Source organism: Falco biarmicus, chromosome 5 (genome assembly GCF_023638135.1).
Source record: "Falco biarmicus isolate bFalBia1 chromosome 5, bFalBia1.pri, whole genome shotgun sequence".
NCBI classification, from domain to species: Eukaryota; Metazoa; Chordata; class Aves; order Falconiformes; family Falconidae; genus Falco; species Falco biarmicus.
Genome location: NC_079292.1, coordinates 86,232,191 through 86,248,141, shown reverse-complemented (window position 1 = coordinate 86,248,141; position 15,951 = coordinate 86,232,191). Strand labels below are relative to the sequence as shown.

The window sequence follows — 15,951 nt, the reverse complement described above, 5'->3', positions numbered from 1 at the left end:
CCACAGACTATGTATCTGCTACAGTAACACCAAACTGCGGTGCTGAGGGAAGGCCACGTGCTCATACATGGCCCAAGGAAATGTCCAGAAATACCATCATCTTCCAGGAGAATTTTCAAGACCATTTGCTCCGCTTTCTATCACAGGTTCTAGTACACAGGGTCATGTCTGGTCTGCACTGCTAAAGATGCAGATCCCCATTTCCTGTCAGGTCAGGACCTCCAGCTCCAGTGTGATAATCCATTGGTATTGCTTAACATCCTTTTTACCCAGAGTGAATCAAAACTACTGCTCTTTGTATTGTAGAAAGAGCTGGAGAAGCAGAGGATGCTGGAGGAAGAGCAGCAGCTCCAGAAAAAGGCCAGAGATCACTATGAGAAGGTCCTGCTCAGAAAACTGGGAATGGTGCCATGGAAAAGGTTGAGGGAGCGAGCCAAGGAAAACCTGGTGGTAAGTGCTGAGGAGAGGAAAGGACTGGTGCCATGGGAGGAAGGGAAAAAGCATGGATGCAGCACTTAGCAGAAGCCTTAATAGGCTCTTAAGCAAGGTAGAGATGGAAAAGCAAAAAATCTCCCTGCACATCCTGACCTGTATTAGCTCTTTAAATCAGCCCATCTGACAATAATCATGAAAGGTCATCAAAAAGCCACAGAGTTGTCATCCTTATTTGTAGCTGATTAAACAGGAACCAAAAGGACAGAGAAAGGAACGAATTTCAATCTAATGAGAAGTCATCTTTTATTAGCCTCCACTTGTCTGCAGTACTGCCACGTGATTTGATGCCAATAACACAGTGGGAGTTAGTTTAGTATGATACAGCCAAAAAAATAAATTGAAGTTATATGACGTGAGCCTGTTCTCTTGCTCCACAGCAAAGCCAATCAGTAAGATGCTGCCAAGCCACTGTAGTTCTGGCAGTTAACCCCAGCGTATCGCTAGGGTTTTCCCTCTCTCTGGAGTTGCTGCTGGTGCAGCGTTGGCTGCTGCTAGATGTAGGACACCCACAGGTGGTAATCCAGTGATCTGCTCTAGCCTGGCCGTATCTTCAGCACAGAATAGCAAGCGGTAGCTTCTGAGACCTTGACACGTAAATATTGCTAATGAAAACATTTTTGTACATGACTGAGCTGGCATGCCTTGTCAGGGGTGGACTAATACCACTTGCCGTATCCTGAAGATTCAGCCAGAGCCCAAGGCTAAGCTGGCAAACTTCCATTTAAGTCACTGGAACTGCAGCTACTTACAGCACTCGAGCAAATGCACATAGGCCTCCGGCTGGGAGGGAGTAGAGGGATAGCAGCTGCTCCGAAAGTCCACCCTGCTGGCCAGCGTTATGGACGGGGCTGGACTAAACCGTTACGGGCCGTGCGTCTGCTTCATTCACAACAGGTTAAACTGAGCATCTAATTAATTCAAAAGGCTGTTCTCTGGAAGTGACACAGCAGTAGCCTGATAGAAACTTGTCTTGTTCCTTATGCTGATCCCTCCTTGGGGGAACTTATCCTGTAAGTTATTCAAGCTGTCAGAGATCTGCATTTTGAGGGGCCCAAAAAGCTGAGGTGATTTTCTCGCGTACCCGGTTTCCTGTAGCTTTATGTTTATGTAATCACTAGTTGCAGTCACTAGCTGCTGTCTCTGCTGTCTTTACTCAGACGGCACAAAGGCACCACTGCTTGGGCCTGCAGAGGAAGTGCCTGGTGTCTTGGCTCCAGGACACCCAGAGGAGCCTCACAGAGAAAGCGGCTCAGGCTGAGGACTTCTATTCCTGCATGCTGCTGCGACGGGGCTTCAGGAACTGGCTAAAGGTTTGCCTGCACCACAGCAGAGAAACGATACCAAGCAAGCTACTGCTGCCACACTTCCCCCTCACTGGAGTGCCGCTTCATACGCTTGCAGCCCAGCCTTGGCTGAGTTGCACTGTCCCCATTCCAGCAACGTCTTTCCCTTCTTCAGAGACCTTTCAGCTCACCGCTTTCCATCCTCCTCCTCCACCTTTGCACTCTCACCCTGCTCCCTGCTGATTTTCCTCCACTCCTGTCCCCATTACCCTTCACTGCTACAGTCTCAGCGCTGCTCTGTTTCTGGTTTATTGGGCTGGGGGTTGGGAGGAAGAAACCATTTTTCTCCTCTTTCTCTGTCCTTCTTCCTTAGTACAAGGATTATCTCTCCAGTCTGGAGGAGAGAGCGAGTGCCCTCCATGCAGCCTGCCTCATGAGGAAGTACTTCTGGGCATGGTTTGACCTGATCATGGAAGAAAAATGTACCTTATGGGAGAAGCTAAAGATTGCTACCGAACACAGTAACAAGTAAGTGCGCTCCCTTGCCAGCAGTTCTTTTTACTTAGGTTTCATATAACTTACAGATTATTATTTTAGAGACCAATTTTGACAGATCAATTGTGAGCTCCCCGAGAACATGTGAAACAGGTTCTTTACTGCTGGTATTTTGTTTCTGTGATATGCACAGACAACATCAGCAGAGGTTTCTGGTAAGAATTTTCCATGTAGCCTGGAAAATGAAACGCAGTAGTAACTTTCGCAGGACTTTCAAACCTGCTGAAAGAGAATACAGTGAAAGCAGGTAAGTAGCTGAAACTTTCTAAGCTGATTAGCAGATCCAGCCAGGCAGCTTCTGCTAAAAGCTGCCTGAGGAAAATCTTTTAAGTACAATTATAGCAAGCCAAATGATTGTGCAGGAATTACATTGTACTGCTTTGTCCACAGCAGATGATTTAGTTCACAAATCCAAAGGTGATCAACTAGAAACTCTGCTTAAGGAAGCTCTCCCTTTATGCCATTGTCAACCTGGCTTGACAGTGAGAACTGCAGGAGACAGTTCAGCCCATCATGACTGGAGCTGGATGCAGCCAGTTCACTTCCTGTCCCGTAACTGCATTAGCCATGCATTGTAACAGGAAGAAAAAAAACTATTGTCAAAGTTCAGCAGAAAACAGAAGCGTGTTGACGTACCTCATCATGAAAGCATGCCAGCTGCATGGAGTCACGAATAGGCTGCGCCTGTGCATAGCCCGAACAGGATCTGCAGCACCTCGGAGGAATAATTAAATTAAATTCACCTCTTGCATGGTAGAGCAAACCTGTTCTAGCTTGCTGTGTCAGTAAGATCAGAACAGAGCACAGTTTAACCCAACAAGCCATCAAACTGAAGGAACCAGGGAAAATTCAGACCCAGAAAGAGACTAGATTCATTCTATGTATGGTCTCATATTAGGAGCATAATCACCTGTCATTCCTCATTCTCTCTTCCCCCAGCGACTGGCCAAGGGCAGTTCAGACCTTGGCATAGCAAACTATTCTTTAGACAGGACCGTTGCTCCCTATGGCCCCTATGGGAACCCAAGGCAAGGCACCTTTGGTGGGGTGATTAAAATCAGGTAAGAATTAAGAGCCCAGCTGCCTGCGCTCACAAGCAGTTGGTCAGGACCAAAGGACCCTGCATTTTTCCTGAAGAAACTGCTTTCAGAGACTCTGTTTATTCTTCAAGAAACATCTTTCATCTTCAGAGTGCTAAGCAAACACCAGCTAATGAATCCTGTCAGGGGGAGGAGCAAAATTCTGGAGGGAGAGGAATAGAGAAGGGCAATGTGTTATTTTTCCCTCGCGTGATTGACATATTAATGGAGTGATCTGCATGTAGATATTTAACATGTCACAGCCCAGACTAGCAGCAGAAAGGACAAATCCCGCAGCTGTTATAGAGGAGTTCCCCCCTCAAATGGAACTAATCTTTTGATTACCTGTTGTTATGTACACGTCACTTTGTTCCTTCTGTCCCCAATGTTTTTTAAGGAGACTCACACTGAATGCGTTCAAGGCGTGGAGGCAGTACCCATTACTGATGAAAAAGGAAAGAGAGAGGGAGGAAAGGAGAAACCAGCTCCGCAGGAGAGTAGCTGAAATTCTCCCCAACTTCCGAACGTGACAGAAGAGAGTCAAAGGAGACTGGGAAAGGGGACAGAAAGACTGATGCTGTTCAGTGCTGTCTTCCTGCTGACTGAAACAAATCCAAGGGGAAGTCCTGTCCAGTGCAAACGGTCTCACGGCCAAAGGAAGCTCCCTGGGGTCGCTGCTGTCGTAAACGAAGCATATATGAAAACTTCTCTGATGGTTTTGTTTTGCACTCCAGGGGGTTATTCCCCACAAGGTCCTCCTCGTGTGAAGTCTCCGTACAAGTGTCTTGGCTGGTGGCAGCACGGCCTAGGTAACCAAACCCTAGCACAGAGCGTGTTTCGGGCCAAGACCGTTTCCACACGCAGAGCTGCAGCACTGACACAAATCCTCCTCCATCACAGGAAGCACAGGACTGAACTGCACCTGTTTTTCCTTAAGCAGTCACCTGGTGCTTTTCTGTTGCCAGCACTCTGTAGGGTGACAGCCTGATCAGAGAGCAAACAGACCCGACTGTCAGCTGACCCCTAACCACTACTGTGAACTTGGCCACCCAGAGAACAGGTTCTAGCTAACTGTGCCAGGAGAGTTTGGATGGGAGGAGGAGAGGGAAGAGCTATTTATGCAGATCATATTTGCTAACAATCCAGATCACAGCATCGTGTATGAACAACCTAAAACCTGGATTCTTTTTCAAGGGACTGCCTAGTTCACAGCACTGGCCAGCTCACAAGCACTGCGCTTTGATTCTGGTGGCAAGCAGCAATTCCAAGTTTATAAACCTCTATCTTCTTGTCATTTAAACATTTTCTAAGCTGTTTAACTGTAGTATTAAAGGATGTATTGTGCAAGTCTATCTGGGCCTTTTTGCTTGATCCAGCACTTCAAAACACCCTAAAAATCCAAGAAAAAGGCAGGCTGTTTTTTTACATAAGCTAAAGCTGACATGATTAAAATGAAAGTTTCCTATCACTGTTCAAACTTAACCTGCAGCACAGTGCAGACAGGGGAATGCCGTTAAGGTACGGCATGTCTTGTCTTAGCAACAGCATAAGGCAGGAATCTGGAATGACTTCCCCCTCACAACAAGACAGGCAAAGTTCTCTCCAAAAGCATTTGGCAGTACAGGGAGCACTTGGGTAATGCCAAGAAAACAGTTTACTGTTATCTGTTGCATCAGGTAATTTTTAAAACCTGTATATGCACGGAAAGTTTCCAATAAACCCGAATCTGAAATGAACACAACTGAGCTGGTGGTGCTAATTGTGTCAGAGGCTGTCTGGGTGGCACTAGACAGAAGTCCAGCGTCAGGGGCCCAGACTGGCACCAAGCGCTGCAGGCGAAGTGGTACAGGGCAGGTCAAGGTGCCGAAGCACAGCAGCAGGCTCCAGAACTTTAGCATTGGGAATCTGTCCATGCAGAGAGCTCACGGGGGTGCAGTCGGAGAGCCCCTCTGCCCAGAAAAGCCAGGCGAGACTCTCGGCACAGATCTGAAGACAACTGTCACTCCCAGGTGACCCCCCACTGCCATCCTCTACAACCCATGGATGTTTACGTCTCCCAAAGGCTGCTTACAGACCTGAGCACCAGCAGGTCAGATGAGCGCATTATCCCAGTGCAGGGAGCTGAAGGTGCCTGCGTGGAGTGTGGGCGAGCACAGACCATCTGGCTGCATTAAAAAGCAGATTGTGAGAGGAAGCGATAAGCTGAGAGGGCCGAATAACTTGCCTTGCAGGAAAGAACCGGCACTGCAGAAGGGTGGCATCATTTGCAGAGGACTGAGCCAAAGAGGCAGGGAGGAGCGGGGCTGGGGGCTGAGCTACCAAACTGACACCCCAGGGCAGCCAGCAGCCACACTTGGTGCTACCAGCGGCAACCCAGGGGCAGCCAGCAACCACGCTGGGTGCTACCAGCGGCAACCCAGTTTCTCTTAGCGCACTCTCTCCCTTTGGAAGCCTCTCCCACGTAGTGCCTAACGAGCTCCTGGAACACCTCCAAATCAGCTCTTACGCTCCCCAAGTACTGGTGGCCTTTTCCCAAGCTGACTTCCTCCTTACCCAGGCTTGGCAACAAACAGCAGGGAAAGTCTCCAGCCCACCATCCATCTGGATTCACGGCATAAGGAGGGCAGCAACCCAGAGGATGAGAGGTGAGGGCATATCCTTTCTCAGCTAGAGAGAAGGAAGCGTTACAGCCAGCCAGAGACAGGACATGCTGCAGCTGTAAGGACAGTAGCAGGAATACAGAGCAGCAGAGTGGGTGCACCCACGTGCAGCCTGGTCTTGACCCCAGCAACAGGCTGAGCAGGTGTTGGATCTGCACCTCACAGCTGAAGGGGTGCCCCAAACCACTGGCTACTCAGGGGAGTATCCCGTTTACTGAACTGCAGATTCTTTCCCAGCAATGCCACAGTTGCACATTTTGTTGTCGAGGCTCACAGCTCCCACTCACCATCCGTGAAAATAATACTGCTTATGTGGATTATAAATCCCCCCCAAAGAACTCGAAGTACTGTCAACGCTTGCTTTAGAAACCGGCCTTTGATTCCAAAACTCTCACCTTCAAGGGTTTTCTTCTATTCTTAGTAGCCTTGAAAAACTGATTCTCCAGGTAAGACACCGTTTGGTTGGACATTCCAGCAGCAAGAAGCCAGAAGACCCAGGAGGACCTGTGCTTTGGCACCCCTTTGCCCTTGCCTACTGCTAACGCAGCGCTAGCACAGAGCTGAAGCCTCAGCTGGATCCAGCCGAAGGACAGGGATGACGTTGAGGGATCAGGCGCATGCACGCTGAACGTGGTCTGAATCAAAGGGGAGAGGAGAAGCCCCTCGACTTCCCCATTCAGTCCACACCTGGCTGAAACAACTCCTGCCTCCTTGGCAGAAGCAAGGCTGTGCCTGATGCTGCTGCCGAGAGACTGCACAGGACACCCCTAAAATCCCTGGCATGATGATAGTGTTTTGCAAATTAAAGCTCCAGCAAACATTTCCCAGCAGGAGGGTGACATACAGAAAAGCTTGTTAGACCAAGGAAACAGCTTCAGCCTGCAGCTGTGCCAAAGCATCCCTCCTGCTCCGGTGCTTGGTTAGACACAGATGTCAATGCCTTAATGCTGGTCATCAGCCCACACTCTCACAGCTCAGGCACGCTCCTGCCTGTCAGCTCCTTGCTTTTCTTAGCAAGAGAGGGAGGTGGCTGCACAGCCAGACTTTCCTTCTCCTGCACAGGGAGGGAGAGAGGATTTTCACTTCGGTGCAACAGCAAACGCAGAAGTGACTGCAAACTCCCCTTCCCCCTCCACTCCACCCCCCGCAGACACCTGCCCTCCAGAGTTCCTGCATGCTTTCCGAAAGACCTCAACCAGGAACATCTTCTCCTCGGTGAATCTGTACACCAGTCCTTCAAAGCCTCCAAGGCCCAGCTCAAACTGGACTTGAAACACTGCGTGAAGCACTAAACCATTCCCTCTGCCTCCTCCCAGGCAAACGAGACTGTAGCTGGGGACTGCAGTTAGCCTGGGACGGGTCCACGCACCACTGCAGGCTGATCCACAGCTCGCATCTTGGCCGGCCTGTTACAGACACCGGCCGCAGTAGCACACCTTGGCCTTCCCCAGCACCAGCTGCCACTCCAGGCATGCTCCTGCTGTGCGGGGGGACATGGCAAGCCGCAAGGGGGGAAAAAAAAATAAGAGCTGGGGAGAGGCAGTAGTCTCACGTGACCCTGTCATCAGCACTGGAGTTAACGAAGCTGGTGGCTGCTGGGGTGTGAGAAGTCTTGACACGTTTTCTGCACACACCGCTCTCACCTAACTACAAGCCCGGCTCACTGCTACCGCAAGGTCCTCGTTGTCAGCGAGTGCAAAGTAATCCTCAAAGAGAAACAGCTGAACAGCAGGCGCAAGTACCACCCAGGCAAATCAAAGCAGAGCTCTGGGAACAAAAGGCACCTGTGATTCTACTCATTGAAAGTCATCTTGCCTTTCAGCAGATGTCCCAATATACCAACAGAATCAAAGGCTACATCTTTTCCCACTGCACAGAGAATATCCACATCATTTCCAAACATGGCTTAGAAGAGGGTTTAAATTAAGAGACTGTTCCTTTTAGGGGTTCTGGATCTATTGTGTGGGCAAGTGTAGGAGGGCAAGCCAGACACTGGACAACAGGCTGGGAGCCTGATGCCACTCATAATGGATTGATTGCTCATGGGATGCAAGATCCTGGTTCAGATCCCCACTGTGGGGGAACATCCCTAGTTTCCAGGCTATCGAGAACTAACAAACCCAAAAATTAACTCTTGCTGAACTGGAAGAGCACTTGTTTCCTAGCTTTTCCGTAGCCTGTTGCTCCCTTATTCCCAAGTTCAGCTCACACATAAACAGCCATGAGATGATGGCAGCTTTTGTTCATTTGACCTGGCTGAGCATGTTGTCATAAATCAACAGGCCACTCCACAGATCATTTCTAATAATTTATTTTGATTCATAATTGCATCCATTTGGAAACACTGAATATGATGCAAAATGGACACATGCGCGCGCACACACCCCCCCCCCCCCAGTCCTTTCAACAAAGCTCACAAATATGTTTCACAAAGTTTCTTCCTAAAGCTTAGAGTGGAAAAAAAACCCACAACCCAAACCCAAACTACCCATTCTCCAAGGCAGACAGTTCTTCCAGAGCCCATCATTCTTCACATTATCATTACAGAAGTTCCATAAAGACAAGATCTTGGGAGGCTGACTTCCCACATTTCAGAAAGAACCTCACCTGTCTGCAGGAAGATTTTTGCTGTACAAACATCCTGATAGCAGAAGAAAATCCTAGGAAACTGTAGAGTTCTTCACTGAAAGCAATACAGGAAAACACATCCATAATCACACACACTTCCTGCCCTAATGAGGCAATATACATTCATATAGAAGGAAAAAACCAAGCACATTATTAAGACATTAGGCAGTGAGGCAGTACCCATTTTATCTTCAGGAGACATTTTACAGCAAATGGTTTCATTAAGACACTTTGAAGAAAAAAAAAAAAAAAAGCACCATCATAGCATGACAGCTGAAACGCGATTAGGAGTCACAAGCAGCGCCAACTCAGGCTCACCAGTGACTTTTGTCATTTGAGGACAAGTTAAATGGAGAAACAGTCGATGTGGGGACCTGTGACTTGCCTACAAAAAAAGCACAATGTCAGAAGACACAGTTAAAGAGTGCCAAGCCACCGTTTACAGGGTGTCTCTAATGGTGCACAGTTCTTACAGTTACCAAACAGCAGGGTGCTGGCATTTGAACACGGGGGGCTTTAACACTACAACAGCAGCAACATCAGAACCCTGGCCCTTTAAGAGTTGCCCTGCAGAAGTCCACACTAATCGTGAAACAACAAATACCTTTTAAAAGGTCACGGCTAAAGCAGGATAAGCTAATTTCCAAGTCTGGGCGGAGAAACCTCAAGGCTAGCTATTACCAAAATCCTTCCCTGCTTCTGACCAGCTCTAGGTCCTCTTCTCTTAGGGAGAAACTTCCCAAGGGCCAGCAGAGTACTGTTTTACTGGTTTACCATCTTCTAGACTGCCAGGTACCTGCACATGGTTTTACAGGTGAGACACTGGTCCAGCACCGGTCCTTACCTTAAGGCCACAACACGTGAACCACAAGTCACCTGTCAAAGGCAGGCTGCTCCCACTGCTCCAACACCCAGGCAGCAAGGATCTAGGCAGCTGCTAACACAGCGAGCCCAAGGACTGACCCGATGCCCAGGTTTTAACGTTTTTCTACCAGTGTGGCCAGCAACAATCTCGGCAAGAAAATACTTGGAAAAGCAATTGTCCCCTTAGTGCACAAGAGATCACAACAGTCTGCCCTTGCTACAAGTACAAAAGGGACTGTTACCCTTCAAGGGCTTCTTGCTGATTCTTAGGGCTATTAAAAGGAAAGCTCCAAAGTATGTATCTGAAGCTCGCAACTCCTCTACCCTTTTAGATGCTTTTTAGATATCCTGTTACTTGATGCTTCCCATCTCCCAAGGCATTCACAAGGTAAGTCCTCTGGGGAAGACGCCAGAATGGTAAACAAGAGCCATGTCCTTAAAGAAAAAAGTCACCACTGCTATGCAGTTTACAGCCCTGTGAACTTCCCGTTGGCTGGGGAATCAGCACTGCAGCCTCCTCCTAAAGTACCCAGCCTTACAACACTTCTCGTGTCCTGAATGGTTCCAGTTCCCTCTGCAGCAAGTGCAAAAAGAAAATTTACTTTAGCACTTCACCCCCACAATACTGGAGTGGGCTTGACCAAGGTAGCGAACGGTTATGTTAGTCCAGCACCCTTTGTTCCTAATCTATGCCCCAAAGCCCACGCTGCCTGGGAGGCCACCACTCCGAGGGTCTCCGTATAAGCAGTTCAGATGACATCTCCCATGCCAGAGCTCACCAAGAGACAAGGGATAAGGCTACGCTGACAGGCTGCAAAGCAGTGACCAGTCTCTGCCCGTAGGAGACTGAGCCCAACAGAGTCAGGCAATCCCAGGGAAATGACCCGCGATCTGCTCTGCACTGCTTTCCCCCAGCCAGGGGTAGCAGGACGCTGAGAAACCACTTACCTCAAGCCTGGGAACACTCCCAGAGCTTATCCAGCTCACGGGTGCAGGATTTCTGCCCACGTAGCTCACAGGGACAGAGGGGTTGGCTACCTCCGCTGCAGGGGTTCGTTTAGCCCAGGATGTCATTCTGCCTTCATCTTCCCAAGTGCCAGCGGGATGAGATCTGAGCAGATCACAAACCTGCTAGCCCACAGCATCCTGCTCTCCAGGGTTGCCAGGCTCCAGTTCATCTCAGCAAGCACCACAGAACGCCTATGTGCCATAGAAACATTTACAGACAACTCAGGTGGAGGCAACGTCTTTCTGTGAATTCAAACTCCTAGGGTCAGGCTCCAAGCTCCAAACTGTCAGGTCATAGAAGAACAGATAGCACAATCTGCCTGGGTGTCTTTTTTCTTCACACTAGGGCCAGGGAAGCAGCCAGAAACATCTTGGTGTGTTTGGTTAGAGGCAGGAAGCAAGAGAGGTGTCCCCTTTGCCTCCATATAAAGGATTGCTCACTGGATGAAGAGAGGTAAGAGGAGATAAGGGACACTCAGTAACTTTCTGCACAGCCACATTCCAAGTACAGCTGCTCCTCAATTATCTGCTGGTTATAGAAAGTGCCACTTGAGGAAACCAAACAGTGCAAGGAGGGACAGGTTCTTCACCTTAAACAGGGACACATAATCAGGATGTCACGGCAGCGATCTCAAGAGTCGCCCTCAACCCTCTCACCTTTTGGCACCAGGCACCATCCTTCAGAGATAATGCACAGCAGCGCACAGTGCATTTGCATCACTCAGCCAACATCCCCCAGCTGCCTGCCACACAAGCGGCATCAGATCATCACAGCTATGATCTGCGCATGCTGCGCACACATCTAAAAACATCAGTAGCTACAACAAGGCTCTTCCATCTGCTTCTGCATCTCAGGCCCAACTCTTGTGCCATGGTCCCAGGCTTTTCCAGCTAGACCTTTCACATTACTGAAGGGCCAACAACATACACAAAAGGTTTAAAACAAAAAGGGGAAAAAAAAGGAGAAAAAAAAAAAAAAAAAAAGACCCCACGCACACAAACCAGAAACCATCGTCACCAAAACCTTGGTATTTCAGCTGAAGCTCAAGCCCAGGCAATAGTACAGTTGCAGGCTGATGAGGAACAAGTGGCATCCTTGCAGAACACATAATACATTCATTCACCTGCCAGCTCAGGTCATCTGCCACAAGAAACAGATGGCTCCAGCACATCCTCTCCCTACATACGCAGAGGCTGAACTGTTCCTTGGCTTCCTAGCTTGAAAAAGCAGATCTACAGTAAGGCAGCTCCACAGTGACTGGGTTGAGAGGAGACAGGATCACTGCGTTATTAGCAACACAACAGACCAAGATGCTACCTACCAAAAATGCTATTAGCAGAACTGTCTGCTCTCCCACAGGCTCCCTTCTCCCATAGCCAGAGAGAGGAAGGTAGTTTCCATAACGCTACAGTAACACCAGACAGCACTCTTGTTTTCCCCTCAGCATCCGCTGTTACATGTTGCTTCAACACGTCTCCTCCTTACTTGCTATAGTTACCTGCTGTCTCCTGTCACAATCCATAATCTGAGCAGAAACACTCTGAGGGAGATGAGCCAAGCCTTCAAACCAACACAGACCCAGCCTGCAGAAAGAACGATGAGATTGAAGATGACAGTGTCTTCTCACCCGGTCGGACAGATGGGGATGGAATAACAACTTTATGGGTTAAGAGGTGAAGGGAACTTACAGAGTCCTACAGAAATGTTGCTCACAAAGGCACTTAGTACAAGCATGTATATAGCTGGATGGAAGAGAAGATAGGAAAAAATAAAAATTAAAAATGCACCAGAGAGGAGGGAGCTGTTCAGCGACTGCCTAGACGGTCTCTTTTAGCCAAAGAGCCTGGCTTCTGCAGCGGTCCATCTGTTATCTGTTTGTCCTCCTGACATCTCTGAAATGCCACATGCAGGTACGAGCCAAGGATTCCTTAACCTCTGCAGGAGCCAGTGCTCACTCTGAAGTCCAGCAGTGGGTTCCTCTTGATGCCAGGGTTCACACCTAATGAAAACTCAAGTTCTCAAAACCTTGTGCTCTTCTTCCTGCCGAGCTGAGCTGCACAAAGCTTCCGACAGTGGAAAAAGCAGCAGGCTCCTCCTCTCCAGGTCTGTGCATATGGCTTACTGCTTTCTGCATCCTATTGCTGGCTTCCAGCACACGAAGAACCACTCTGCCTGGGAAAGCCTCTGATGTTGTCAGTGACGGGATAGGCAACCCATACACCGACCACAAAGGAAGTGTGTGGGAGGAGGGAGTCCTAGTGGAAGGGGCCGTTCCCCTGCTAAAGAAAGTCAGTCAACATCATCGACAGAAAAAGGTGTCACACGATGTCTTCAGCAGAGCGCTGTGGAGGAGAAGACCCCAGGCTCAAGAAATGGCCCCAGTTGCATAGGAAACCCCTGTTATACTGGCCAGTGTCTATCACTAACCCACCCAGGAGCCTGCGCCCAGTGTTGTCCCGCAGAGCCAGCCGAGCTTCCCTCTCAGTCACGTTGTAGCTGATGTTCAACAGCTGGATAAGGAGGATGTATCCCATGCCAGCTGTTACAATGGCACAGTACCACACACAGGTGAACGACAGAGCAGAGCTGGCAGCAGGGAAAAAGATGGGAAGGAAGCCATTTAGTTTTGGAGCAGCTGTTTTAGCATGACTGTCCCTGGTAATCACTATCCTTTCAAATCCCTGTCTACATCTGCCACAGTGATCTCACTTTGCTGCTTTCATCAGATAATCCTTGAAGGCTTTCCCAAAATTAAAGCTTCAGGGCTTACTTAACGAGAGCTTTTAGCACTACCAGAGCTACTCTTGCACATTGCTACTGCACTACCTAGCTCTTTACTCTTTCTGTTGTAAAAGTACTGGGTCCTTATTCAAGGACACAATGATGTTCACGCTCAACAGATCACGAGGGCAGAGTCACTCATGCTGGTGTACTCTGCCCGTCAGTGGTAGCGCTAGTCTCTGAACTCACGCCTGATGCTCCTCACCGCCCTCCCTGCCCGATATTAACGCTGCCTGTTCTAAGCAGGTAACTCAGTGGGACAGTCCCTTGATAAACAGTGAGGGATGAGAGGAAGAGACAGCACAGATTCCAGACTGTTCAGACCATTACCTGCACCTGGGGGCAAACATATTTAAGGGCGTATCTATATAGGACAAAATAGACGGACTTCAAATCCCAGCTCCTCCAACAACTTCTTCCAAATAAAGGGTGATCTCTCCCCGAGTCTCAGGCTCCACACCTTGGCAAAAGCAGTAATGCATCACTGCTTTCCAGAGCTTCTTAAGGAGCACTTTTTGGTCAGATTTGACAGCCAACACCACTGGCCCAGAGCACAGAATGATGAACAGGAACTAAGCTGCCTGACCAAGCCTGTTCCCACCCCAGCTCTCTCCCAGACAAATCTCTCACCTGTAGTCAGAATAGGCCCCAGGGCAGTAGAACAATGCCACAAACGGAGTTCGGCCCCTACAGATGGTGTGCAGGGTCAACGTAATTCCATACACAGAGGTGAGCATGAAGAAGGAGAGTGCAAGGATGAATGCTTGATGGTTCTGCTCCCCTACACAGCTGTTAATCCTCCAAAAGGAAAGAAGAGAATACTTTGCTTAAAAAGAAAAGAAACTGGCTTCTCTTTCCTGCTCCCTCCCCCAGCTGTCAAGAGAACCTAATTTCTAAGGTGCTTCTATACAACACAGGCTAAGAACTTTGAAATACATTCAAGGAAGCTTTATAGCTTTTTCATGAAAAGGTTATAGGCACAAGTCAATAAACCAGTAGGGCAACAGTAGTAGACTGTTTGCCTCAAACTGTTAACAAGTATGGTATCCTTTGCTGAGACATATCTATACCCTGCTGCTGCTTGGCTCCAGTACTGCATGCAGACAGGCAGCTTTAGGCTCCCTTGCCCCAGGAGAGCACTAATGCAATTTAACTGCAAGACTGCTAGTGCTCAACAGACTGAGCCTAAAAAATAAAACAAAAAGCCACTCAAAACCACAGGCCCAAAAAACCCTCCCAAATGAAAACCAGCAGAGAACCAGAGGCAATTCTGAAGTACGCTGCAGAAGTTATCAGCTATCAAGTCAACCCGCTTACAAGAAACAAAGTTGTTTAAATTGTTCTTTAATACAGTAAACGCACATTTACTGTTTTAAAGGACATCACCAGGTCTTGCACATAAGAACAGCAACCCCATTCAACAGGGACTGTAAAAAAAAGAATCTAACTTAAAAAGGGAGAGAACTTGAAAGAGAGGGCGTGTATAGATTCAGCAGTGCAAAACCTACCAGACACAGTGATGGTCCAGTCTCCTTACGCACCGGCCACAGAGCCGGCAGTGCCCTGCTCGGGCAGGTCTGACCAGCTGGCATTTAGCACACCAGTCCTTCTTCACACCTTCTGGTTCCTCAGCTGACAGCCTGGAATAGCCTTTGGCTTCCCCATTCACAGCACGGCTGCTGGCGGCTCCTGAGGAGGTGACGCCATGGAGCCCGTTGGAGCTCCCTCTAACACTCTTGTTGGGCAAACCCTGGTGCGACACCTTCTCGTTGCTTGCTGGGATGGGGAGGTACCCGGGGTCCTTCTTGGCTCGAGACAGAGCTGCAAGCATAAGAATTACCCCACAGGTGAGAGCGACCACTTGGGCATACCCCACGCGGCCGCGGGGAACCACCTCCTGCAGAAACACGTAGTACATGTAGCCCAGGGAGAAGAGCCCCAGGCTCAAGAAGAAGAGAGTCCGCTCCTTCCTCCTGTGGGTGAGGTAGTAATACCAGAGCACCAGCACGGGCAGGGATGTCAGGATGACCAGCCCCAGCAGGAAGTGCAGCGCGGCGATGTGGAGGAAGACGGGCAGCAGCACCAGCGGCGGCACGAGGCTGACGTTGACCTTCACGGCCCCTGCGAACCAGGGGACCCGCACCCGGTCCGCGACCGTGTCGGCGATTCTCCCCAGAGCTCCCGGCGGCAGCGACCGGCACGTCAGCCACCTGTTGGGGGGAAGCGCAGGCACCGGCTGGCGGGCGGCCGGGCGGGCAGCCGCGCTCCCCGGCCCTTCCCCGGCCCCCGCCCGGCTGCCCGAGGGCGGCCCGCACCCCCCGCTGCCCTCCCCTCAGCGCCGCTGCCCCGGGGTCCCTCCCTCCCGCCAGCCGAGGCCAGGGGCCCGCCCGGGCGGCCCCGCGGGGGTGGCGGCGCCCTCACCTCTCGCAGCCCTCGTCCAGGTCCTCGCAGTCGCAGCAACACGCCGCCAGGTGGTTCCTCTCGCCCCTGCGGTCCACGTACTCGCAGCAGCAGAGCGGCTCCTCCATGGCCGCCCTTCCCCGCCGCCCGCCCCTCAGCCGCCGCGGGGCGCGGGACGCGGCTCCCGCCCGCCAGCG

The 15,951-nt window shown here is 50.0% G+C and overlaps 2 protein-coding genes across 9 annotated transcripts in view; one reads left to right on the top strand and one right to left on the bottom strand.

Moving 5' to 3' along the window:
• The window catches only part of CCDC191 (coiled-coil domain containing 191), a 21,442-nt gene extending 16,280 nt beyond the window's left edge, over positions 1–5,162 (top strand). Inside the window, 4 exon segments of the mRNA XM_056342189.1 lie at positions 307–450; positions 1,653–1,805; positions 2,152–2,306; positions 3,810–5,162. Coding sequence (XP_056198164.1) covers positions 307–450; positions 1,653–1,805; positions 2,152–2,306; positions 3,810–3,942 — 585 coding nt within the window. The 3' untranslated portion in view covers positions 3,943–5,162.
• On the bottom strand, positions 2,313–15,951 carry ZDHHC23 (zinc finger DHHC-type palmitoyltransferase 23). Of its 8 annotated transcripts, XR_008822413.1 has the most exons (6): positions 15,776–15,951; positions 14,863–15,564; positions 13,985–14,152; positions 12,262–13,159; positions 12,072–12,156; positions 8,368–11,012 (listed from the first exon to the last, which is right to left on the bottom strand). XR_008822413.1 is itself a non-coding variant. In XM_056342200.1 (5 exons), exons 1-5 carry the CDS (start codon positions 15,880–15,882, stop codon positions 2,547–2,549), a joined length of 1,056 nt encoding a protein of 351 aa, XP_056198175.1. In that variant the 5' UTR covers positions 15,883–15,951; the 3' UTR covers positions 2,313–2,546. The 8 variants fall into 8 exon arrangements, 5 of the variants coding, with proteins under 5 accessions (XP_056198175.1, XP_056198174.1, XP_056198173.1 ...); XM_056342200.1 differs by lacking the exons at positions 8,368–11,012; positions 12,072–12,156; positions 12,262–13,159 and adding exons at positions 2,313–2,555; positions 2,970–3,039; XM_056342199.1 differs by lacking the exons at positions 8,368–11,012; positions 12,072–12,156; positions 12,262–13,159 and adding exons at positions 2,313–2,508; positions 2,970–3,039.